General features: G+C 46.7%; 1 protein-coding gene across 2 annotated transcripts in view; it reads left to right on the forward strand.

The window, feature by feature from the left end:
* CLTC (clathrin heavy chain) overlaps positions 1–25,223 on the forward strand; it is an 80,533-nt gene that overhangs the window by 16,164 nt on the left and 39,146 nt on the right. For both annotated transcript variants that reach the window (XM_079955365.1, XM_079955366.1), the window contains exons 2-6: positions 10,830–11,037; positions 15,825–16,093; positions 18,257–18,418; positions 19,193–19,306; positions 20,201–20,374. In XM_079955365.1, the coding sequence (XP_079811491.1) occupies positions 10,830–11,037; positions 15,825–16,093; positions 18,257–18,418; positions 19,193–19,306; positions 20,201–20,374 (927 nt within the window). The remainder of the gene's footprint in view (positions 1–10,829; positions 11,038–15,824; positions 16,094–18,256; positions 18,419–19,192; positions 19,307–20,200; positions 20,375–25,223) is intronic.

The raw sequence follows: 25,223 nt of genomic DNA on the forward strand, positions 1-25,223 counted from the left end.
GTGTAGCCAGTTCAGCCTTTAAAGGGGAGTGAGCTGGAAAAGAGAATAGAAGAGATGGGAGACAGGTACAGATGAGATCTCTTCAATAATGTGATTTGTATTCCACACTTGCAACAAACCCCAGATAAAGTGAGTTGTGTGAAGCTAACAAAGTGTATACACCAAACTTTAAAAAAAAAAAAAGTTGGTGCAGGAACCATACTCTTTTCCTTCAGAACAAGTGTAGGGAACATTTATCCTTCTAGATGTTGCTGAACTACAACTCCCATCACTCCTGTCCATTGATTGTGCCCTGCTAGGGATGATGGGAGTTAAAGTTCAGCAACCTCTGGGAAGACTAAATGCTCCCCACACACCTGTTTCAGCCTAAATAACCATTGTCTGTGTCTATAGAAATAAGTACTCCTGGCAGATATTATACCCCGCCCTGTGTGCCAAAATGGCTCTTAGAGCAGCTTACAAAAAAAAAAGGGTGGGGGGAACCAGTTCTGAGATGGTCTGAGGTCTCAGGCACACAAGGAGAAAGGAACAGGAGGGAGAAGAGAAAAGCAAGTTCAGGCAACAGTTCAAGTTACATTCACAGCCTGTGTAAGTGGCGGTTCTGACTGCTTTGCCCTTGCTAAAGAGCAGTCCTGCTCCAGAAGCACTTCTGCCACCAGACCAGATTCAGCAGCAGATCTGATGAATCCCAGGACAGGGCAGTTTCTGCAACACAGTACTTTCCTCAGACAAGTCCTTGGCCAAGTGGAGTCAGCCAGCCAGTCAATGAAGCACGTTGAAAGTACGGGCGAGAATATAAAAAAGCGAAAGACGGTTAAGGCAGTGTTGCATTTCAAGGGAGCATATTTCATTTGAGCCTGGATAGCAATGCTGGTTTGGCATGGTAGATTTAGTGAAGGGAGTGGTGCATTACTAATAGCTTGTGAATGGTTACTCGCAGAGGTGTGGCTTTACAACAGAACTTGACGGCGCAGTTGTAGACAAGATGCTTGTGGGGAGCTGAAATGGAAGATAAGGCGTAGCAGTGCATGAATTAGTTTCCCTTCTCTCTCTGTTATATCAAAGTGGGCAGCCTACCCTACTGCTCCTGAGGCATGATCTTTGAGGCTGCTCTCAGGTTCTTAAGAAGCCTTGCTTTAAAAAATAAATAAATCAACATGCTTCTAGTTCAGGGGTAGGCAACCTAAGGGCCGTGGGCCACAAGCAGCCCACGGGGGTCGTTTGACCAGCCCACGAGCCGTCCCCAAAATGAGCCACCTGCTTGGTGAGTCCCCGCGTGCTGTGCTAAACCAGCGCAGTGCAGCGCTGGGACTCGCTTCCGTGGCACCAAAAATCGCGTCTGCGCCTGTGCGGACACCAGAAATGGCATCCACGCAGACGCCGGAAATCGCGCGTGCATGCGCGCACACACACACACACACACACACACACCAGCCCACGGAGGTAATCTCCGCTGGAGTGAAGTGGCCCAGGCGAGGTAACCCTTGCGGACCCCTGTTCTAGTTCATGTGGTGACTCATATTGGCTCTGCTTAGGTCTGGCAGACCCATGTTTGAGCTGGTGCAAGACTATGTATGAAGCTCACTGATGTGGCCTCTTAGAGGGGCTTGCCACCTCCAGGGCTGGCAAGGATAAAACTAATTCTCAGCGGAATAGAAAGTATAATTGTTTACCCTTTTAGCTACTGTAGTGTCTGACAATGTGGTGGTGGTTTATTAAACACTTAATCTTTCAGTTGATTTTATTATTGTTGTATTGCAGTCAGCTTTTGTTTGTTTGTGAACCCGCCTCAGTATATATATACTTGAAGTGAAAGGTGGTGTATAAATTGCTCTAATAACAGAACAATCTAAACCTCTAAAGCGGTTTACATAAAGACGTGAAATGAGCAATCGGAATGAAACTGTTTAAAATGTTGCAGCGGTCTTAATTTGGGGGCTGACGAGAATTGCTGCGTGAACTGAGGAAAAGGTGGTGTAGAGTTAGAGGCTGGGAAGGAGTCTTCTGGTCGGGCGTTGGACTGGGGGCACGGAAAATCTGGGATCAAATCCTCACCTGGCTGTGAGGCGCACTGGATGACTAGGTGTCTTCTGTCCGTCAGCCTCGCCTACCTTACAGGTTGTGAGACTTGGCTGGAGGGAGACACACCATGTGTGCTGCCTTGACCATGGGAGACGAACACTATATCAATGCAGTAAATCTGCCTTTCATCTTTCAACCTAGCAGATACAAAACCACAGCAAATGTGGCATGTAAGTCGCATTCACTTTGACCTTCCCTCTCACTCGGATGTGTTTTCTGATGCAGCTTTTAGCACCTGCCCCTGTTATAGGTGACCTGCTTCAGAGATATGGTGCTCCTGCACAGGAAACAACCGGACTATTAAAAAGCTGATAATGGGCTTGATATCCTTGAAGCACAGCAGATGATTATCCCTGTGATGCAGATCTGAGATGGATTTGTCTTGTCATTGCCGTATATTTGCTCCCCCCCCCCCACGATAGTCCTTGTTCTATATAAAAACCATACTTCCACGCCAGAGGCAATGAATGTTCTTGAATTTCTCCCCCAGATAGCAGAACAAATACAGCTCTTGTTTTGTTAAACAGCTGTTTGTACTGCAGTATAAACCCAACAAAGTTTTATGTGGTGTAGCTTTGAATAGAACAGTCACCATTGGACAGAATTGAGCTATTGCCATTTCTGTGCTAGGGCCTACCCACGTACATCTAGGGAGAAATTTCAACCCGGTAAGCCTTAGAAATGTGTGCATTGTGGTAGAGCAGAGGTTGGGGGACCTTTTACAGTTTGGGGGCCCCAATTCTCCTTAGAAAATCTTCTAAAGGGTAGAAGTGGCACTGGAGACAAAATGGATGGGGCTAAAAGTACGGTAATTGAGGCTCTTACCTTTGCACAGTGGGTAGCATTCCAGCTAGGCAAAAGCCAGAGATGTTGACACCCCATACACACAGTTACACACCGCTCCCTGTCCTCCATACAGGCAAGCAGGAAGCATTGCCACAGTTCAAGGACACATTCAAGCCACAGAACTGTAGTCATCCTGGAGGATGCAGATGCAGAGTACGACTGGGGTGGTGTAGGCCTGATGAGGGGATATGACATGGGGGGAGAGTCCTTGAGGGCCACATAGAGAAGCGTAGAGGGCCGAATTCGGCCCTCTGGCCCTGAGGTTCCCTGTATCTGTTGTAAGGAGGAAAGTAACAGGACAGCTTTGTGGGGCGTGGGGGTCTTGGGTGTGTAGCCTCGCATGGGACTCCTACGGCTCCACAACCTAACTCTGCAGCCATTACAGAAGAGAAGCACAGGAGTGGCACACCCTGTCTTTATCGGAGGCTACAAGGAAGGACACAGCAGAATTGGAAAGGTGGAGCCTTTATTGTGGCGGATGAAATGTCACTGATAATAAGGCAGGGCGGCACACAAGGAATTCACACCCTCTTGATGTTCCATGAGGTTTTCACAGGAACGATTGTGAAGATTGTGAAAAGCATCTGCTCCCCCCCCCCCCCCCGCCCCCAAGAGCTAACCTTCAGGAGCAGAAGAGAGAACTTTTATACTTCTGAAGGTGTCTGTGAAAATGGCTGGCTCTTGCAAAACTCTTGCTTCCAGTCTTTTGCCCCCCCCCCCCCCCCTTATCTGGCTGTTGTGAATGAATCATTCTTTCTTGGTAGTTTACTACACTGTTGCACAAGTGAGGAACTGAAAGTGCACAGAGTCCTTGGGAAGAGCTCCGCAGAAGAGCTGTCCTTTCAAAAAAAAAGAGGAGCTAACTGTTCTAGGCTCTCTTGCTGGTTAAACATGGCTGTCTCTCATTTCCTCCCAAGGAGCTCAGAATGGTCTTCATTCGCTTTCTCCATACCCAGCTGCACTCCAGCTGCTGTAGGGCTCCTCCAGCTCTTGTCACCCCTGATCATTGGCCATGCTGGCTGGAGCTTATGAGAGTTGAAGTCCCAACAGCACCTAGAGGACATCAGGCTGGGGCAGTCTGATCCATTGCTCAAGAGCTAGCCTGCTGTAGTGACTAAGACTGAAGTACAAATCTGGTTTGAATTACCGCCTCTACCATAGGGTAAAGGGACGCAGGTGGCGCTGTGGGTTAAAGCCTCAGCGCCTAGGACTTGCCGATCGAAAGGTCGGCGGTTCGAATCCCTGCGGCGGGGTGCGCTCCCGCTGCTCGGTCCCAGCGCCTGCCAACCTAGCAGTTCGAAAGCACCTCCGGGTGCAAGTAGATAAATAGGGACCGCTTACCAGCGGGAAGGTAAACGGCGTTTCCGTGTGCGGCTCTGGCTCGCCAGAGCAGCAATGTCACGCTGGCCACGTGACCCGGAAGTGTCTCCGGACAGCGCTGGCCCCTGGCCTCTTAAGTGAGATGGGCGCACAACCCCAGAGTCTGTCAAGACTGGCCCGTATGGGCAGGGGTACCTTTACCTTTACCTTTACCTTTTACCATAGGGTAGGTACCTAGGCAGAAATTGAGATATGAATGCTAGGAGCTGTGGCACCTTAAACCTAGGTTATGGGTGCAACAAGAATACATAGCTGAAAATGAACGAACTGCAGCTAAAATATTATGTTCATTTTTCACATGGTCTAGTCCTAGCCCTGATATTCTTAAGAGGGTCTCGTCTCTTCAGTCTTCAGAGAGTAGCTGGAAGTGGGGAGGCAGAAAAAGGTCCTCCTTTCCATCCACTCTGCAGTTTTAATCTGAAATCTTAGGTGCAGTACTGCACCCAGAGCTCAGAAACTGTTCACGCTAATGAAATTCCCTGTCGCAAAATGCGCCTGGAACAATGGGAGTTTCAAACGCTGTGCACCCAGGTGGCTTTAGCGCAGGTGTGTGGAACCTTTGGCCCATCAGAAGTTGCTGGGCTGCAGCTCCCATCATTCCTGGCCACTGGCCATGCTTGTGAGGGCTGATGGGTTCAGCAGCATCTGGAGGACCAAGAGTTCCCCAATCCTGCCTTCAGGGGTCTGAGGCCAAGAGTATGGCTTCCCATCTAAGAACGTAAGAGCCTGTTGGATCAAGCCAAAAGCACATCTCATCCACCACCCCGGTCTCACAGTGGTCAGATAGGTGCCCTAATGAGAAGTGCACAAGCTTGTGTTTCCCAGCAGCTGGCATTCAGAGGGGTGCCACATCTGTATTATGGGGATAATACTAATTTACTTTCCAGGGCTCTTGAAGCATTTTTAATTCTTTGGATCCTTGTGTGTACTATACAAATGTTAAGTATATATGCATCCTCTCTAGAACTCCTGAGGTAGAGAGGGCAGAGAGTGACTTGCTCAGGGTTACCCGTGAGCTTCCCAGCTGGTTAAACAGGGATTTGACTCATTCCCTCCGTTATAAGACCTAACAGTGCGACTCAAACATGTTGCTTTTGAAAACGAAGCGTAGTTGTGTGTGAAACACACACAGCCTCCTTAAATTTCCCTGTAACGCTCTGCAGAAGTGAAAATCAAGTCGAAACAGGAAAATGCGGTTTGCTTTGTAATTGCTGCTTAAATGGCTTTGCTTGAGCTCTGCCCATCCCTTGTGCAATGTTGTTAGTGTTAACTTGGTCTCTTCAGCTTGGAGTAGTGGTTGGAGTGCTGGAGCAGGATTTGGGAAACCAGGGTTCAAATCCCCACTCAGCCATAGAACTGAGTGGATGGCCATGGGCCAGTCACTCCCTCTCAACTAACGTACCTCAAAGAATTGTTGTGAGGATTAAATGAGGAGAATCATGTATGCCACTTTGAGCTCCTTGGAGAAAAAGTTGGGGAATAAATGCATTCCTACTTTCAGGGGACCATTTCCACATGGGCTTACCTGTTGGGGAAGCAGTCCATGTTAGAGGGTGTGTGTTTGTGTTAGGTTACACATACATTGGATGCAGTGGGAAAACTTCTTATTGTCTGGGAGTGGCCGCCGAGACCATATAACACTGGTCCTGAAAGATCTTCATTGGCTCCCAGTACGTTTCCGAGCACAATTCAAAGTGTTGGTGCTGACCTTTAAAACCCTAAACGGCCTTGGTCCTGTATACCTGAAGGAGTGTCTCCACCCCCATCGTCCAGCCTGGACACTGAGGTCCAGCACCCAGGGCCTTTCTGGCAGTTCCCTCACTGCGTGAAGTGAGGTTATAGGGAACCAGCCAGAGGGCCTTCTCGGTAGTGGCGCCTGCCCTCTGGAACGCCCTCCCAGCAGATGTCAAGGCAATAAGCAACTATTTTACTTTTAAAAGACAACTGAAGGCGGCCCTGTTTAGCGAAGTTTTTAATGTTTGATGCTGTATTGTTTTTAATATTTGGTTGGAAGCTGCCCAGAGTGGCTGGGGTATAAAAATTATTATTATTATTATTATTATTAAGAGTTTAAGGGTGGCATTCAACTAAGTTTGGCCCATTGAAATTAATGCATGCGACCAAGAGTCAGTGTGGCATAGTGGATAGAGTGTTGGATTAGGACCTGGGAGCCCGGGGTTCAAATCCCTTCTCCGCCATAAAACTCACTGGGTGACCTTGGGCGAATCACAGCCTCTCAGCCTAACCCACATCTCAGAATTGTTGTGAGAAGAAAATGGGGAGGAAGAGAACCATGTATGCCCTCTTAAGCTCATCGAAGGAAAGGTGAGATAAGTGCAATAAGTAATATGCAAGTTAGTTCCATTGATTTTAGTAATCACCCAAAGCCTTTGTGCTTAGTTCCTGTTGTTGCAGAGGTGATTTAATTACGTTTGAATAGCATTGTGTCAGTACTGCCACTTTTTACACCCTGGAGCAGAAGGCCTTTTGGGACTCGCCATTTACCGTATTTTTCGCTCTATAACACGCACCCGACCATAACACGCACATAGTTTTTAGAGGAGGAAAATCCGTAGGCATTCCACCCGTAGGCATTCCCTCCATAACACGCACAGACATTTCCCCTTACTTTCTAGGAGGAAAAAAGTGAGTGTTATGGTGCAAAAAATACGGTACTTTCCTAGGTACCTTGGGCTCTCAACACTCTGCGAGCAGGACCAGCAATTATATTTCCTATCCTGGTTTTGTTCCACAGCAACCATGCTTCACTGAATGATTGTGCCCCACCCCCCAATTCCAAAACCATGCAGGAGAAACATTTACCTGCAGGAATGAAAAACTAGGAAGGAAGCTTCTGTAGAACTTTCTTTTGCAATCTTGCCGGCCTTGAACTACAACACATTTATTGGGCTTCAAGACTTTTTTTTTTTAAGATTCCTACAGTTCAGTGCTGACCTTGAAACTCGTTCACGTGCATAATGCTCTGTTTCTCTCTAATTGGAGACCCTGCATTCTTTGTAGATGGGACCTGGGCAAATAAAAATCAACAAACTAATTGGCCAGGGTGATTGCCCAGTTTGCATTAGGCACATGAGGCTTCTGTTGAGCAATCCTTTTTAGCTCTCCCTGCAAATCCCACTTGCCATAGGGCTAATTGCTGGTGCAACACACTACTGCAAACATCATGGCCAAACGCATCCCTCAGAGAATCAGTTAGTACCCGCTGAAGAAGAGGCCTCAGTGTCGTAACCCCTGCAGCGTTTCCTCTGGCTGTTCAACAAGTTTTGCTGCAATGCCCACTTCTGCATCCAGCCTTCCCTTAAAACCCTTCCATGTTGGCCTAGCTTTCTAGGCACTAATTTGCATGCTTTGTTCATGCCTTTGAAGAAAAACTGGGTTGCTGTCAACTTAAGACCTTGGGACCTGGCAGCTGTTTTCATGAGCTGAATAGAAATGGCTGTTTGGTCGTATTCTGGTGTGTGGAAGTGGAGCACTATGGTCTAGACCAGGCTTAGGCAGATGTTTTGGACTACAATTCCCATCATCCCTGACCACAGTTAGCTAAGGATCATGGGAGTTGTAGGCCAAAACAGCTGGAGGGCCGAAGGTTGCCTATGCCTGGTCTAGACCAACCTTCTCCCAACCTGATGGTGTTGGTTTCCAACAACTCCCATCAGCCCCAGCCAGCAATGGCCCATAGTCAGGGAGGATGAGAGTTTGAAGTTTAAAACATCTGGGCAGCGCTAGGGCTGGGAGGTAACTGTTTTAGATGCCGTTTCACTATAAAACCCTCTTCATCTTCGTGTTTGTTGGAGGTTGCTCCTGACCAGGTGTGCACTGGATTACAGGTTTACCTGCACAGTACATAAGGGATGCAATTTGAACTGGGGAATGTGCCCTGGAGCACAGCAAAGCCTCTTTTGTGGCTGTGTATTTAGAAGGGGAGATAGGATTATTTTATTTTTAGTGTTGCTTATTAAATTTGTATCCAGCCCTACCTCCAAAGGGGCCCATGGGCAGATTAGATTTATATTCTGCCTAGTGATGTGGGCTTTCTGGGAATTCCCCCCCCCCTTCCATCCCCTGTGTCCTAGATATGGGGTGTGTTTGACATTCAGTACAGTGGTGCCTTGCAAGACGAAAATAATCCATTCCGCGAGTCTCTTCGTCTAGCGGTTTTTTCGTCTTGCGAAGCATCCCTATTAGCGGATTAGCGGCTTAGCCGCTATTAGCGGCTAAGCAGCTATTAGTGGCTTAGAAAAAGGGGGGAAAGGGAAAAAACTCGCAAGACTCGCAAAAACGGAAAACCCTTTCGTCTAGCGGGTTTTTCGTCTTGCGAGGCATTCGTCTTGTGGGGCACCACTGTACAACAAACATCAAAGTTCTTTTGGTATTGGTTAAATGCTAACTTTACCTGGAAATTGTTTTTATTGGAATACTTGTTAGGAGATTACAGATCTTAAATAGATGAAGAAATGGTTAATTTATGGTTTTTAGCATGTCTGAAGAGCTGTGTGCATTAATGTGCTTCCTAGGGAAAGTTTATGGTTCAACCTTGGTTTTAGATCTGACGAATATTATGTCCTTTCCCATTGCTCAACTTTCTAACAGTGCATTTTCTAAAAAAAAAAACCAACCAACAATTTTCTACCCTATTAGCTGCACTCCAAGGGCTGTATAGTTTCTCCTACCATTAATTTTATCCTCACAACAACCCTGTGAGGCGGTGACTGACCCAAGATCACACAATGAGCGTCATGGCTGAGGAATTTTGTTACTTACCAGTTTTATAACCCACCTTTCACCAAAAGCTCCCAGGGCAAGGTACATACATTTCAAAATAACAAATTTAAAAGTAAGAGTTTCATCTCCAGGTTCCCTAGGCCTGTTCAGATATTCTTTACAAGGTTGGGTTAGCCAACATGGTGCCCTCCAGATGCTTCTGCTTATAACATCCACCAGCCCCTATCAGTGGGGGTCACTGGTCAGGGGGAATTACAGTGGTGCCCCGCAAGACGAACGCCTCGCAAGACGGAAAACCCGCTAGACGAAAGGGTTTTCCGTTTTGGAGGCGCTTCGCAAAACGAATTTCCCTATGGGCTTGCTTCGCAAGACGAAAAAACCGCTATACGAAGAGCCTCACGGAACGGATTAATTTCGTCTTGCGAGGCACCACTGTATGACTATTATCACTGATTGCCTTCTGTGTAACCACCTTAGGGTGATGCACATTAAAAACACAAATAAGCAGCAGATACATTAAAACCAAAACAAAATAGACTCTCATGGCAAAGACCCTTTTATCCAGCTGGGAAAGCCTGCTGGAACATCTGTTTCCGGAAAGTGCATAACTGGGCACCTTGAACCTTGAAAGGAATGCTATTCTGCATAACAGGAGCAGACAGTCTAAGAGTTACTACATAGTGGGCTTCTGAGATTTTTGGAACTTACAGGAGACTACAAGTAACTTGCATCTTCCATGGGGACTAGGTTCTTGGCTGTCACACGGTATAAGCAAATTTGTGTAAAGCCAGCAAATCCCTGGAACTGCCCCCTCCAAAAACGGAGAGCTGCTTGTCCAGCTTCAGGAAGGAGGCGCAAGGGCTTTGACAGGGTCCTAGAGTTCTCCTTCCTCCAGGCAAGCACATGGTGCTGGTGGAAAATAAATGGAGAGTGGGTTTTCTGCACTCTCAATTTATTTATTTATTTATTCCTGCCTGTGCAAAGCTGTAATCACAGAAGTTAAAAGTGCTTAAGTTTCGAGTTACCTGTACAGAAATCTCCTGGGTGCATAAGCAATAAGGTGGTCTCTTAAGTAGCTTGGTCTTCAGCTGTAAAATAGGGACTTAATATGTTTGTATCTCTGAGCTGTAATAGGGACTTATATGTTAGTACCAGCACAGCTGAATTTGCAGGTGGCAGCCAGTGAAATCTTGCAAGCAGGGTGTTATATGCTGGTGGTAGTCAGCCTCTGGAAGCGACCTGGTATCTTCGTTCTGTGGGTGATGCAAATTGTGGTCCAGCATCTTGCAGGTAGCGTACTGGCTACCCCTACAGTAGCTTGTGCTTGTTTTGACCAAAGCTCCTTTTGCTATAAACAGGTGTACAGTGTAGTAAGCAAAAGAGTTAGGGAGTGGTACCCATGACTTTAACTTAAATTGTGAGTTCCATTGATGGCTTTAGGTTTTATAGTGTTGAGGCATTTCTGTGCCTGCATACTGGGACGGGTGGCAGTTGCAGTAACAATGGAAGGCTGTCTGAAAGAGCCCAACATATTGCTATGGACTATTCATTGCCATAGGTGGCTTTGGGGTACATTCCATAAACGTCTGAAGTTTTCGCCAACGTCTGAAGGGGATACAGGATGGAGCTCTTAGTGGCTCCCTGTAATGGGCCAAATGGAAGTGCTTGGAATCCCAGAGTATTATAAACCCTATTGAGTTTTTATGAGATGTTGGCTATTGTAAAGGGACTATGAATAATTGAATGACTTTGAACTCTCTTGTGTGTTTGTCTTCCAGCTCCAGAACCTGGGCATTAACCCGGCCAACATTGGTTTCAGTACTCTGACCATGGAGTCTGACAAGTTCATCTGCATACGAGAGAAAGTTGGAGAGCAGGCCCAGGTGGTCATCATTGACATGAATGACCCCAGCAATCCCATTCGCCGGCCAATTTCAGCTGACAGTGCAATCATGAACCCTGCCAGCAAGGTCATTGCCCTGAAAGGTACAGGAAATCTTTCTCAACATATTTCTGAATTGGAGTTGAGCTTTTTAGAAACGTGTTTTAAGTTTCAAAAGGTGTACTGATTTTTGTTGCCCTTACTATTTTGTCATTACTACTTTTTCTATTCTTACAACTATGAGAAGCTGTGGGTTACTAAACATATACAGTATTTATTGCAAACTAGCAGGGTTGATGAGCTAGTGAAATCCTTGATGGCTTTTTCCAATATAAGGCTGGTTTGCGGTATGGCTTCCATTGAAAGCTCTGTTTAAACTAAACGAGCCTTGTTACTAATCCCCCAAAGTTTCTAGCCAGTAAAAAAGAAAAAAAATAGTTGCATGCTTCTTAGTTTATTTACAGGGCTTTTTTGCTTTTTAACAAAAGAAGGGCTCCCAGAACAACTTAAGAGAGATAAGTAATAGAACAGCCCTGGAACTTGTTTATGATTTAAACAAGAGTGGCTAACCCATGGGCTGTCCCCAGCTCCCTGAAAGTTTTTTGTTTGATTTATGAACCCCCCAGTTTGTCATTAAAAATAAGAGGGTTTAAATTACTGCCACTTCTGCAGTTCCCCTGGTAAGCTGCCATTGTTCCAAAAGGTTTTAAGCCCCCCTTAAACTTTTTTTTTAAAAAAATGCTGAGTTGAATAATGAACTTATAAGATTTAAAATTGAGTAGAATAGCTAGTGGGTAGTCTTTTGGAAGGCAGCCTTGAGAGCTGCATTTCTCACCACACCTTTGATCGCACCTAATTGGAGGTATGGCTTCCAGAAGGTTGACCATGGGTCAGTGTTGGAGAAAGGGGCTTCACTTACTCCACAGCCAGGATAGACACTGGGAAGGTTAACAAAGGGAGGAACAGACTGCCATTTGCTCCAGCCTGCTCATTCTCCTGGAAAGGAATTTCATGTGCTCGCCTGTCTGGAATTCCTGATCTCCCATGGTGCCTATGCTAGTGGTTATGTGGAAAACTGGCGTGATCGGTGCTTGTGTCCATTTCCAGAGCACTGTAAGACCAAAGTTTTGAAGAGAGCTTACAATAATTAGCAACTGGGAAATAAGAGGGAAGAGAATAGCATAGTTAAAATGCATCCCACCTCATTATTGGTGGTGATTACCCTTGTGATTTCATCCAGGGTCCAGTTGTTACCATGAGTGGACCTGGCTTGCATGACACGGTAAGCCAGACTACCGCTCACCAGGAATGTGCAAATGTGAGCTCCTTCCTGGAGAGGAGCTCGCAGCTGATTTGCGCTTCCTTGGCCCATTTGCTCTTGTGATGAGCAGATCTAAGCCCAAGGTTTGGCTTAGTGTGTCTTTCAAACCCAGGAGTCACTATCACTTTTTATTTTTTAAAGAAAACCTTGCAATCATTTTTTAAAAAATCAGAGTAAGAATATTAGCAAAGGGACCCCATTTGTTCTCTTAAGCAAGTTAATAAGGAACATAGGAAGCTACCTTCTGTCAAGTCAGACCATTGGTCTGTCTAGGTCAGTATCCTCAATGCTGACTTACTGCCAGTTTTCCAAGGTTTCAGGCAGGGAGCCTTTTCCAGCCCAGCTGTAGATGCTGGGACCTTCTGCAGGCAAAGCTGATGATTTACTACTCAGCTGTGGCCCTTCACCTCCTCCTTCTAACGGGGTGCACCAATTTCCTTGCCCTTTTTCCACGTTCCATCTCTCCTGAGGCATAGTTTTCAAAGACAGGGCAAAACTATGTTATAGTATCCTCCTTGTTACACAAGAAATTGGTAAATATAACTTACCTAGGTTTACAAGTCCCAACTTGAAAAAGCCTTTGTGCCGGATGCGAACTGCCTAGTCACTTTTGCTCAAAACGGTCAAAGTTTTTTTTAATTTTATTTTTAAAAAGCACTGCTCATCTGCCCTCCCCAAAAGACAGCGTATTGCCTCATTTCTTTTATTTGCTGGAGAAACGTAAGCTCTCAACTGTCTCATTACAATAGCTTCCTCTTTTTTTCTTCTGATGGCTTTAATGTTGTATCACTATTTTTGTCACACTTTCTAATGCTTTCTTGTGTGTGCAGATGGTGAGTTACCTCCGTTTCAGATTGTATTTGTGTTTGTCCTGTTTTATGAAAAGAGAATGCAAAAGGCTTACCAGCTTAAAGGCTTAACGGGGGCACATCTCTGAATAATTAAGGTGGAGGAGTAGACAAGGACCTATATATTCTGTCTGCTGTGGAATCTTGTTCTCAAAGCTCCTCTTTCTTTTTTTGAAAAAACAAAAAGCAAAACCTTATTCCCGAAATGCTTGTACCTGCAGCATCTTTACTTGGAGCTGTAGAGATGCGCTTGCTTGGAAGCAGTAAACTTGGATATGCATAAAGCTTTTTATAAACAGGACTGAGACTCTTACAATTCCATATCTGGCTGTATTATTTTTTGCTTTTCATGTGCTCCGTGTGGGGCGAAACTGAAGCCGTAGCCTGGCTGTCCAATAGATGTTATCTTGGATTACCAACCCCAATCTCTAAATCCAAGTTTGCATAGTGAAAGGAATACTGACTGAACTAGTCCTGGTTCTGTCCCCTCACCCATCCTTGCCACTTTTTTTTTTAAAAAAAAAAACCCCAAGGAAACAAGCCTAACCTGTTGTCTTGAAGACTAACCATCAACCCAAGCCCAGCTCAGAGCAAATGGGTGACCCTTGGTGGATGGTTGACTCATATCCTTCAGCCCCGAAACGTAGTTCTTTAATTGCTTTGAAAGTCTGGCCTGCATAGCTTCTGTGCTTTTGTGTTCCTCTGGATTGTGTAATAAAAAAAACAAAACACACACAACTTTAGGAGGGAAATACACACAGCTTTCTCCCCTAGCTGTTTAAATGGAATAACGCCCCCCTCCAATGTCTTTGCTTCTAATGACACCCATGAATCTTTTCTGCCTGGCGCAATTCTAGTTCTCAGAGCGGGAGGTGTGAAACAATTGCGGCGTTGTCATGGCTGGGCTGGGAGATAATGCTACACTAGCTTCTCCTCTCTACTTCCCAACCTTGATAGTCAGCTATACTCCTGGCAGTGGTTAGTACCCAAAGGAAAAATGTATTGGCTTCCTTCCACACTGTCCCACAGGCCTCTTTCCTTGGCCCTTTCTAGAGCTTGCTCTGTGGCTCTTTGCCTGCTCTCCTCCCCTTTCCTGACACATTCGGGACGTAGGAAGCTGCCTCCTACCAAGGCAGCCCATTGGTCAGTTTTTTGTCTAACACTAACTGGCAGTGGCTCTGCAGGGTTTCAGGCAGGAGTCTCTCCCGGCCCTATCTAGAGATGCCAAGGATTCAACCTGGGACCTTTGACATGCAATGTGGGTGTTCTATCCCTAAGCTGTTGGACCTTTACAACAGCACTAGTCTGAGAGCCACATGTATGGAAGCTATTCCATGGTATACTGCTTATTTTATTTATATGCACAGTACAAAATTAGTTATATGCCACCTGTTTCAAGCCATCTCAAAACTTGGTCCAGGTCCATATGATACAACCAGAGTGGCTGGGGAAGTCCAGCCACTTGGGTAGAGTATAAATAATAAAATTAATATTATTATTATTAACCAGTAAAACCACTTGCTATAAATAACTGCAACCGATAATCCAGAGGGCACAGTTAAGAATTAACATTTAAACACCAGAAAGGCCCAGGTATGTCAAGTGTGCCAAAAGCATCGTGGGCACTGGGCGCTTTCCAGAGCTCTTAGGGGAGGCAATTCCATAGGAAAGGTGCCACCACAGAGAAGGCCCTTCCCCCTTGGTTTCCACTACCTGAGGTTGCAGCTAAGCGTGTTGCTGGGAACTGAAGGCATTGCTGCTTCATCCCCATCCGCCCCGAGGAACTCAGGGCAATGTCCATGTGGTAGTTCCCAATGTTGCCCTCCCAACAGCCCTGCGGGGTGGGTGTGGGAAAGACCACGCAGAGAGCTTGGTGGCCCAAGCAGCCCTGCTTCAGATTACCAGCACTTAAGTCAGCTGTGCCGCACTGATTCCTTACTCGTGGTAAGAATGCCGGAGGTGGTGGCATGATCCAGCGTTGACATGTGAACATTCACCCCCCTTTTCCACTCCTCCTGAGACTTGAAGCACCCCCTCCGCCAAAGCCTGCCTGGTTGTCATTGTGTGAGCTCATCTCCCTCCCACCACCCCTGTGTGTAGTGCACGTATCTTCCCCCATACCCAAATAATCTGCAGTACACAACAGTAAAGAAACTTTGTTAAGGGTTTTGGTTCGATCAAAACCAAACTTGCAGCTGACCTAACAAAGTGTCCGCTTTGTGACTGCCTATTCACGTGGAAAACCTGTCTTGTGTTCCTCCTGTACTTGTCCTCAGTGCGGACATAAATGTGTGTGTAGCACTGCCCGTTGTATGCCGTGGTGTACTTTTTATCTCTCAAGTGAGAAGTTTTTTAAAAAAATCCGCCTCTTGGGTTAAGGATGAGTTTAACCTAGCATGAGAATCAAAACATCTCGACTTCGGTATAAACGAGACTCATGTTTGCAATACCCGGCTGTGAAGCCATAACCAATTAATTCAACAATTGGTTCTATAATAATAAGTTGTGTGTAAGAGTAGTAGATGTGGCTTTAGAAATGTTGGTGTCTGTTTTTTATTTTAAAAAGCAGCAGCCCACTGAGAATTATTATTTTTCACAACTAAATGCAGTGCATGAAACTTCCTGATGGGTCAGGTGGTGTGTGCAGATGTTTTAAGCCCTCACCTTGGCCCTCCAGCTCTTCTGCTGCTTCAGCTAATTTCCCTGTAAATTGTGTCCCTAGCTGGGAAGACCCTCCAGATCTTTAATATTGAAATGAAAAGCAAAATGAAAGCTCACACCATGACGGACGACGTCACCTTTTGGAAGTGGATTTCTCTGAACACGGTTGCGCTCGTCACCGACAGCGCTGTGTACCACTGGAGCATGGAAGGGGAGTCTCAGCCGGTCAAGATGTTTGATCGCCATTCTAGCCTCGCTGGCTGCCAGATCATCAACTACCGTACGGATGCGAAGCAGAAATGGTTGCTTTTGACTGGTATATCTGCACAGGTAATGCATCGGTATAAGTGGATGTATGCGTATCCAAATATGTGGAAATTGTGGCTTTAGTTAGAATCTGTGCTAAACTGTATGGGCAGAGTGGTTCCCGCACTCTAGGGAACATCAGAAGAGTCCTGTTGGATCAGGACAAATGCCCATCTACAGTGGTGCTTTGCAAGACGAAAATAATCCGTTCCGTGAGTCTCTTCGTCTAGCGGTTTTTTCATCTTGCGAAGCATCCCTATTAGCGGCTTAGCGGCTTAGCGCTATTAGCGGCTTAGCGGCTTAGAAAAAGGGGGGGAAGGGAAAAAACTCGCAAGACTCGCAAGACATTTTCGTCTTGCAAAGCAAGCCCATAGGGAAATTCGTCTTGCGAAGCGCCTCGAAAAACAGAAAACCCTTTCGTCTAGCGGGTTTTTCGTCTTGCGAGGCATTCGTCTTGTGGGGCACCACTGTAGTCCTGTGCTCTGTTCTCACAGTGGCCATCCAGATGTCCATGGGAAGCCCGCAGGTACGACCTGAGTGCAACAGCAGCACTCTCCCTACCTGTGATACCCAGCAGCTGGTATTCAAAGGCATATTGCCTCAACCACAGGTTGCCACCCTCTCCATTTTACTAACGGGAAGCACACGACCTTTGAATTTTTTCATGGCTATATTGTGTGTCTGCATTCTGTGGAGAGCTTGCACCCTTTCCTTCCACCCCCTATGCATACCATGTTGATATTCTGGTCATTCTCCCAGCATAAAGTCACAGTATTTAATCTACCCCGATGAAATAGTGTGACCAGATGCCACTCTGCAAAGACGTCTTGATAAAATGTGACAAAATCCAGACCGCAAGCCTGAACCTTACCAGGGCCAATGAGATTGGGGGGAGTATTCCTAATATTGCATTCTCATTAAAAATAACCTTGGTGTTCCTGGGTTTTGTTTTTTGTAAGCTATTGTCCCTTTCAGTGGTGCCTGTAAGAGTTTGTTAAATAGAAACTTGTTATAATGCAGTTCAGCTGAAGTCTGTTTTCCTGTGGCTAAAACAATGCTTCAGCTTTCCCTGGGCAAATTCTTGCCTCCATAGCCTGGCGAAAAGGAGGCTGTGGGTGACAGTGACTTGTAGGAGTGTAATGAGGGGGGTGGGGGTTCATCACTGCTGCTCAAGTATTGGGCCTGCCCCTTTTGGCCTGCTGTTTTGACCAGGCCACACCCACCTGCTCTGCGTCTGACTTCATATGATGTCAGGCGGAAGGCAGGTAAAGATGCTACAGGGCTAAAAGGATGCATGTAGGCACTGTTGAACTGATAGATGACACCTACCAAATCTCTTGCTCAGTGCTCTACAAACCCCAGCGATCAGCAAAGGGCAGTCTTTTTATCTTCAAATTGTGTGTGCAGAAATAGGTCACCTGATGTCAGGTAATTGACAGGTTGGCACTCCACCCACCTGCCAAATATTGCCAGTGGGAGGTGGAGGAAATCAGGGTCCAGCCCTCCAGCCAGATCCAGTTCCTCATCCCCACACTACAGGAGGAAACTAGAGGAGCCAAATGCAAGTTTTCATTTTGTTTAACTCAGTGCCCCTTTTCTACCAAAGCAAGCTGGGCAACTTGCAGTTTAGAATAATGCCTTAGATAGAAAGCATTTTACAAAAAGGGGGGGGGGAGAAGCAAATCTAGGTCCTGGATACCAGCTCTTCTCATACTGTTGAGTAGTGGGCAGTTAGAATGATCACTGCAGGAAACAATTCTTCGGAGAAAAGGGTTTAACTGCAGTTCATTCCATTCAGACCAATGACCTCACTTTCAAGTTGGTCAGGTGGAGTGAGAGTTCTGTGAAGTCACCAGTGTGCAACCTGTAGCCCTCCTGATGTTGCTGGCCTGCAACTCCTGTCATCCCTGACATTTAGCCTGGATGCTGCAAGTGTAACAGAATCCAAGGGACTACCACTACCCCTGCTGTAGATTATGCCATTAACCAAACGTTTAAACCAGACTTTCTGCCCCTCTACAAATGTACAAGTAAAAAAACTTCCTGTGTCTATAAAGGCTATGCCTAGGCTTGCATAAATATGCCTAGCTGGTGTGTTAAGCCAGTTAATTAGAGTTTATGGTTATCATAATGTTACAGAGTTGAATATTCATGTGTGTGCTCTTCTCTTTTCTTTTTTTAATAAAGCAAAACCGTGTAGTAGGAGCCATGCAGCTTTATTCCGTAGATAGGAAAGTGTCACAGCCCATTGAGGGTCACGCGGCCAGCTTTGCGCAGTTCAAGATGGAAGGCAATGCAGAAGAATCCACCCTTTTCTGTTTTGCAGTGAGAGGACAAGCAGGAGGCAAGGTAAAAGGGAGGGGACACAAATACAGGGTTCTGGGTATGGCCTGTAATGAGCCTAATTGGCAGATATGAGAAAAAGGGAAGCAATAGTGGAACAGTGGGGAGCCTCAGGCCTTGAGGCTGTGGCCCTCCAGACTTCCCTATCTGGCCCTCAGGTCTCTTCCTAGGTTACAGCTCATGCTCAGTCCAGCCCTAAACCCATCTTGATTGTATTTCCCTGGCTGAAATGTGTCTTTCAACTGTGATGATGCCTCTTGCTTCTTTGGGGGGAGGGGGTGTGTAGAAACCTCTTGACATTTGCACAACCAGGGTGTAGCTACTGTGCATAGTTAAGAGTTGCATTCCTTTCCATTCCTACTTTTGCCTCTGGACCTGATATGCGGCCCATGCAAGATTACTCACAAGAGAAAATGTGGCCTGAAAAATTTCCTGTTCCCTGCTGCAGTCATTTTCAGAAGGACACTTCCAGAGAACATTGGATGGACGCTGGAGCAAGGAGACTTCCAGCAAAAGACACACACCCACATTGGCCTTGCTGTAACAAGCATATCTTGGCTGATCTTTCACACAGTTCAGTGGCCTCAGTCTAGTGTCAACGGGGCTATAGCCTGTTCCCTTTTAAATTAGAGTGTTCACCCAGGAAGAGAGTATTGAAAAGTATTTGCGCCCACCGTGGCTGCTGCCATGTAAGATAGCAGGCCTGAATGATGAAAATGCTTGAGGAACTTTCCAAGGAAGCTTGGAGATGCAATTCAATCCTCTTTCTCTCCCATGCAGTTGCATATCATTGAAGTTGGCACCCCTCCCACAGGAAACCAGCCTTTCCCCAAGAAAGCTGTGGATGTCTTCTTCCCACCTGAAGCACAGAATGACTTCCCAGTAGCAATGCAGGTATTACCAAGGGACAATTTTTGCTTTCTTACTCCTCATACCTTTTTTGGGGGGGGGGGTAGGGGTAGGGGGGGAAATCATCTGTAAATAAGTCATTTCAAAATGCTGATGAATGGCGAAGCTTAATACCGCCAACTTCCAAGCCTTGGATTTAACTGTGTAAGCTGCCTTTAATTGCTGCTTAGCCTTGCCTTTTATAGAACGAAAGTTCAGGTATTTTTGGCTTTTGTAAGTGCTTGTCAGGCAGCTCGTTACTTAGCAAAGCTCGCTCTGATCTTTGGCACTTGGACAGTTCATACTTGATGGATTCAACTTATTTCGTAGCCAGTACTAAACTACAGCCAGGTCTGTTTTTGTGTACGATGGATATGTGGGAGAACAATATGGGTGAATATGGCTGCAGAGTTCAGTATTCCGAGAATCTCAGCTTTCAGGAAAAAGTATGGAGTAGACCAGGAGTAGACCCATTGAAATTAATTGACATGACTAACTTAGACTTAACCTTGACCTATAACTTAGTTGAATACAAGCCTAATCTTACAGTCTATACTGCTGCAAAGAAGCACTTGAACCCCTCTTGGCAATTCCTGCTAAAATCTGGGAAACCAGAGGGTGGGTGAATATATCTCGTTGTTGGGCTAGAGGACATTGTGTATCTGCTCTCACCATGACTAGTGGAAGGCTTTGAATTCTATGCAAAAGGGGTCAGTTTGCTAACTTGCTCAATTTGCATTATGTATATCTTCAAATTCCTTTATCACATAGCTTTAATTTTGCTTCCTACTGAAGCTCTGTGCCTTGGTGGAGAGTGTATACAATTGATCACAACACATGGTGGAGCACCTTAAAAGGACTGTCTCTGTTCATTTTTGCCCCCCACCTTTCTCCCTGTAGATAAGCGAAAAGCACGACGTGGTTTTCTTGATCACAAAATACGGCTACATCCATCTGTATGACCTCGAAACAGGCACCTGCATCTACATGAACAGAATCAGTGGGGAGACCATCTTTGTCACCGCCCCCCATGAAGCTACCGCTGGAATCATTGGCGTCAACAGAAAAGGACAAGTAATGAAATCTTAATTCTCTTTATTGATTTGTATTGTGTTCACATCCTGCCCTTCCTCTAAAAAGGAGCTCAGGTCAGACTCAGGTTGTAGGGATGGGGAGACCCTGCAGCCCTTCAGATGCTGTTGGATTTCAACTCCCACCAACCAGGGATGATGGGCGTTGTAGTCCGTGAACATCTGGATGACCATGGTTTTCATTAAGCCCATTGCACAGACTTTGAAGCTGGCTTTACTACGAGGTTAAGGCCAGGTGGGTAAATGTAACGTGGATGCTGTGCTTGCTTCTCTCTCTCTCTCTCTCTCTCTCTCTCTCTCTCTCTCTCTCTCTCTTTCTCTCTCTCTCCAACCTTCATATGCTCTTCAACATCTGAGTGTTGGTGCAGTATTCTGTGCAGGCATTCAAAACTCCCACCTGCCACCCCTTCCATAAAGCAGGTCAAAGTGTTGCATTTGAGCGTTAGTAGGTGAAAGTTCAGAGTTTGCCGCCTGAGCAGTCTCTTGGAAATGTTTAACGCTGCTGACCTTAAAGATCTTTGGCATACCACTGATATTTGCTTTGAGTTCCCTACGTGCTGTCTGCAGCGGGATGTCACTTTTCAGCCAGCAACCGTGACTTCCCAGTCAGTCCTATATCAGGTGCTTGAGGATCTAGTGCAGGGAGAATTGACCCCCCCCCCGGTCAAGCATGGGAGGATCAGTGACCCTCCAGATGTTATTGGACCACATCTCCCATCATCCCTGACCATTGACCATGCTGGCTGGGACTGATGGGAGTCTGGAGGTCCACAGATTTCCCACCTCTGGCCCTGGACATAAAGGGTCTTGTCCCACTAAAGACCTGCTGAAATGAATGGGATCAAGTCAGTTGCACCCATTATTTTGAATGGCTCTTCTCTGAGTAGGGCTAGCATTTGCTACAAACCACAGAAGTGTAGCCTGGGACTCCACACCCCTCTGACCCAGAAGCCACACCTTTTCCCCTGGTTGTCCTTCTGGAAGAACACACCCACACCGGCATTCTCTTTGTTGTGTTAATCTGTTGCCACTCTGTGATTGTAATGGCCAAGGCAGGCTACCCTACCCTAGCATTCCTCGGCTTCATTTCAATGGCAAACCTTGTGATAAGGGCACAGACCCCATTTTTAAGCAGCCAGGAGTTAATAAAAGCATGGGGAAGCAAGAGATCTGGGCGTCCTTTGGGAACTCCATGATTGTACTCCTGCAAGGGATCTGGGAGGACTTCAAAGTGCTAAAATGTGAAAGGTACTATCTTATGTATCGTTGTTCCTCTTCTCCTCCCGTTCGCATGCTTCTTTGCCTTTTAATTCTGCTTCTTAACCCAATAGAGGGTTGCAGTCTTTAATTGCCCTAGACAGATTAGCCTACCCAAGTTTTAATTGGGCTTTGAACAAATGGGGCACTGTAGGAGCCGCATCACTTCTGGGGTGTTCGTGTAGTAGTCATCCATCTCCACTTTCATTCCCTTACAATGAGTGGTAGACCTTCTTTGCTGAAATGCTGTGGTTTCTCTGAAGATAATCCTACACACAGCTTTTTGGCACCACGCAAATTCTAAATGGATTGGAAAGCCACATTGCAAGCCTCTACCTAATTGGATGGCTCTGTCAAAAGCTCTAAAGTGTGGCCACCCTGCTAGCTCTTGGCCCACCAACACAGTTCTGGTTTGAAAGTATGGAGAGCAAAAGGAACATAGGAAGCTGCCTTGTGCTGAGTCAGACCATTGGTCCACCTGGCTCAGTGTTGTCTACACTGACTGGCAGTGGCTGTTCAGGATTTCAGACAGAGGAACATTCCCAGCCCTACCTGGAGATGCCATTGAGGATTGAACCGGGGACCTTCCACATGCAAGGCAGGTGCTCTACTACTGCCCTTTATTTAAAACTTAATTCCCTTTTAACTCTAGAGCCTCTGCTGGATTTTTGGTTTCTCTCTCCCTGTCTTCCCCTCCTCCCCTCTCTTTTCTCTTCCCCCCTCTCCGGAAATTAAACTGCTTGCCTTTTGGCCTAGGTAGCAGTGAGCTGTCCTTCAGTCTTCTCCCCTCTTTTGTTTTTAATGGTCAAGTCTATCTGGCTTGAATCATTTCTTGCAACCTTGGGGAAGGTTGCAGCTAGTGGGGAGCCAGGGTGTGGGGTGGTAAAGGTAAAGGTAAAGGGACCCCTGACCATTAGGTCCAGTCGTGGCCGACTCTGGGGTTGCGGCGCTCATCTCGCTTAATTGGCCGAGGGAGCCGGCGTACAGCTTCCGGGTCATGTGGCCAGCAGGACTAAGCCGCTTCTGGCGAACCAGAGCAGCGCACGGAAACACCATTTACCTTCCCGCCGGAGCAGTACCTATTTATCTACTTGCACTTTGATGTGCTTTCGAACTGCTAGGTTGGCAGGAGCAGGGACCGAGCAACGGGAGCTCACCCCTTTGCGGGGATTCAAACCGCCGACCTTCTGATCGGCAAGCCCTAGGCTCTGTGGTTTAACCTACAGCGCCACCCGCGTCCCTACTACCTGTGGGGTAGTAGCAATTAATAAATGCAAGTAGATGGCAGTTAACACAAGGATTTGTTCATGCATTTAATGCTTTCTTGAAAAAAAACACCCCTCCATATATGTACCAAATGACAGTGTTAAGGTGAAACTCGTCTTAAGTTCCTTCTTGGGTATGGTTCTGTAATGGTTCTAGGGGTTGCTCGTGCGTAAATCGGCGCCACGCTTGGCTGAGTTACCTGGGTGAACCCTTTCTGTCCGGACAACCACTCACCCGTGGCTGTCTCAATCGCTGGCAGAATCTGTCAGTGGGCGTTTCTTGAACTTCTTCCAGCAAAGAAGCTCTTTGATGCCTAGTCTCCGCCTACTCTCCCTGCGCGGATGCCTTCTGCGCAGGGAGGGTGTGGGCAGCGGAGGACCCGTGCTCTCCCCGCTGGTCTCGGGCGAGGAGTCATGGAGCCACCTCGCCGATTCCCCCATCTGCCCCCCTTCTCCACTAGTGTTACGCTGATTTCCTTCCCCAGAAGATGGGCTGCTTCTCTCCCTCCTGGTACGCTCTCCGGAATCCCTCTGGAGCCCTCCCTCTCCCTCTGGCTCCGATGGCAGTTCCCTGACAGGTTCCAATGGCAAAGGCTACTTGGACTGGTTTGCTGTCGGGGTTGCTTTAATCTTAGAATTCCAGCAGCTTTCTCAAAGAGCTAGCACCCCCCTTCTCCTCGGATTGCGTTAATCTGCCACTAAGCTGCTATGGCCCTGAAAAAGCCTTTCCCTGGCAGCTGGGAAGCAGCAGCTTTGCCATTTCCTCTGTGTATTAGATCCTGAGTTGCATTGGAATCTGCCTTACACTGGGCTACGTGCCCATCCCCCTCACTATTCCCCCACTGACTGGCAGTGGCTCTCTAGGGCAGAATCCTACCTGTCACCAGCCACTGATTGTCCTGGTGCCAGGAATTCAAACTGGGGCCACCTGGCTGCAGCGCGGGTCTTCTGTTGTTGAACTATGGGCCCTGTTAAGTTGATTCAGGTAATGTTAAGTTTCCCAGCTTCTTAAGTGCGCACACGCACACACCCTAGACCAGGATGCAAAGGACCACCCAGCTAGTTCAGCACATGTAACGAAAACAGCTGTTTGCCATGCCAAAATGCTGCTCTGAAGCAGAAGATACTTGTCCAAAGCAGCCTGATGGGGTTCTGCTGTCTAGCCATCCCACTTGGGTGTTCTTGAGCTGTTGTATTAAGGGTCCTCACAAACTGTGCCTTGTGTTAAAAACTTGTGAACTAAGTCTAGGGGCTCTTCTCTCGCTTGGGGGATGTTGGTTCCAGCCCCTCCCTCTGTGGGGAGGAGAGCAAGTAGATGGTGAGGAACCGTGGCTCCCACCAACTTCTCCTTTTCTCCCAGTTGGGCTGGGCCCTTTCTGCGAATTTGTGGGAATTTTTCAAATCCAGCTGCCCTGTGAGGAAGAGGAAATGGACAACTTGCTCTGGTGCTGATGGTTTTGGCTTGGCTCCTGTGAGCCTCCCTGCCAGGAGGGACAGTTTCCAGCTAGGCCCTACCTTGTAAGGTCAACAGATTCTGGTTGCATTGCAGCCACTTTAGGAAGGTTGGGTTGCCAGGCTATCTCTAAGGGGCCACCGCTTCCTGTTTTTCTAACTGAACAGCCTTTTTTCTTCCAAATGGGTTGTTGTAAGAACTTAGTAACATTGAGATTTTAGTTCCTAGTTTAGTTCTAGTTTGCTCCCTACCCCCACTTCCTCCCCACCCCCCTTTCCTTTTGTGTTGCTTGTTTGTAAGCCATAGGGCAGGGGCTGTCTTTATTAAAAAAATAAAGCTGTAAGCTGCTCTGGGAGTTTTTTGGCTGAAAAGTGAGGTATAAGTGTTTCAGGCAAATGACGAAATCTAGTCTGGGGATGTGCCTGCTACACTGTCCCTTGGAAGCAAGTTCTGAAAGATCAGTGTTTTTTCAGTGGTTGCACTTTTCTATCTTAACTAAAGTGAACGGGTAGTCAGCAAGGCTGAATCCCCATACCTTTTCTTTTTTAAAAAAAGAATCTTGCAGGGAGATGCCAGACCTAGGCTCTAGGGGCCATGCACTCCCTGAGCCTTTCTGCTTGTTTTTCTCCATGAGGGTGGGTGGGGGACGACCCTTAGGAAGCTTGTCGGAATTCAAATCTTAAAATACAAGGCTTCCCAAGTTGGTTGAAATTAAAGGTTGATTCAACCCAGTGCTCAGTCTCCCACAGCAAAGGGATATACCTGCAGGAACTTCATGAAATCTTCCTGTATCGTCTCTTCGGTGGGATACTAAATGCAATCCCCATATTTGACTGTTGTGGCTAAGTAGCTATTGT

The sequence above is a fragment of the Podarcis cretensis genome (genome assembly GCF_951804945.1).
Source record: "Podarcis cretensis genome assembly, chromosome: 15".
In the NCBI taxonomy this organism is placed as follows: Eukaryota; Metazoa; Chordata; class Lepidosauria; order Squamata; family Lacertidae; genus Podarcis; species Podarcis cretensis.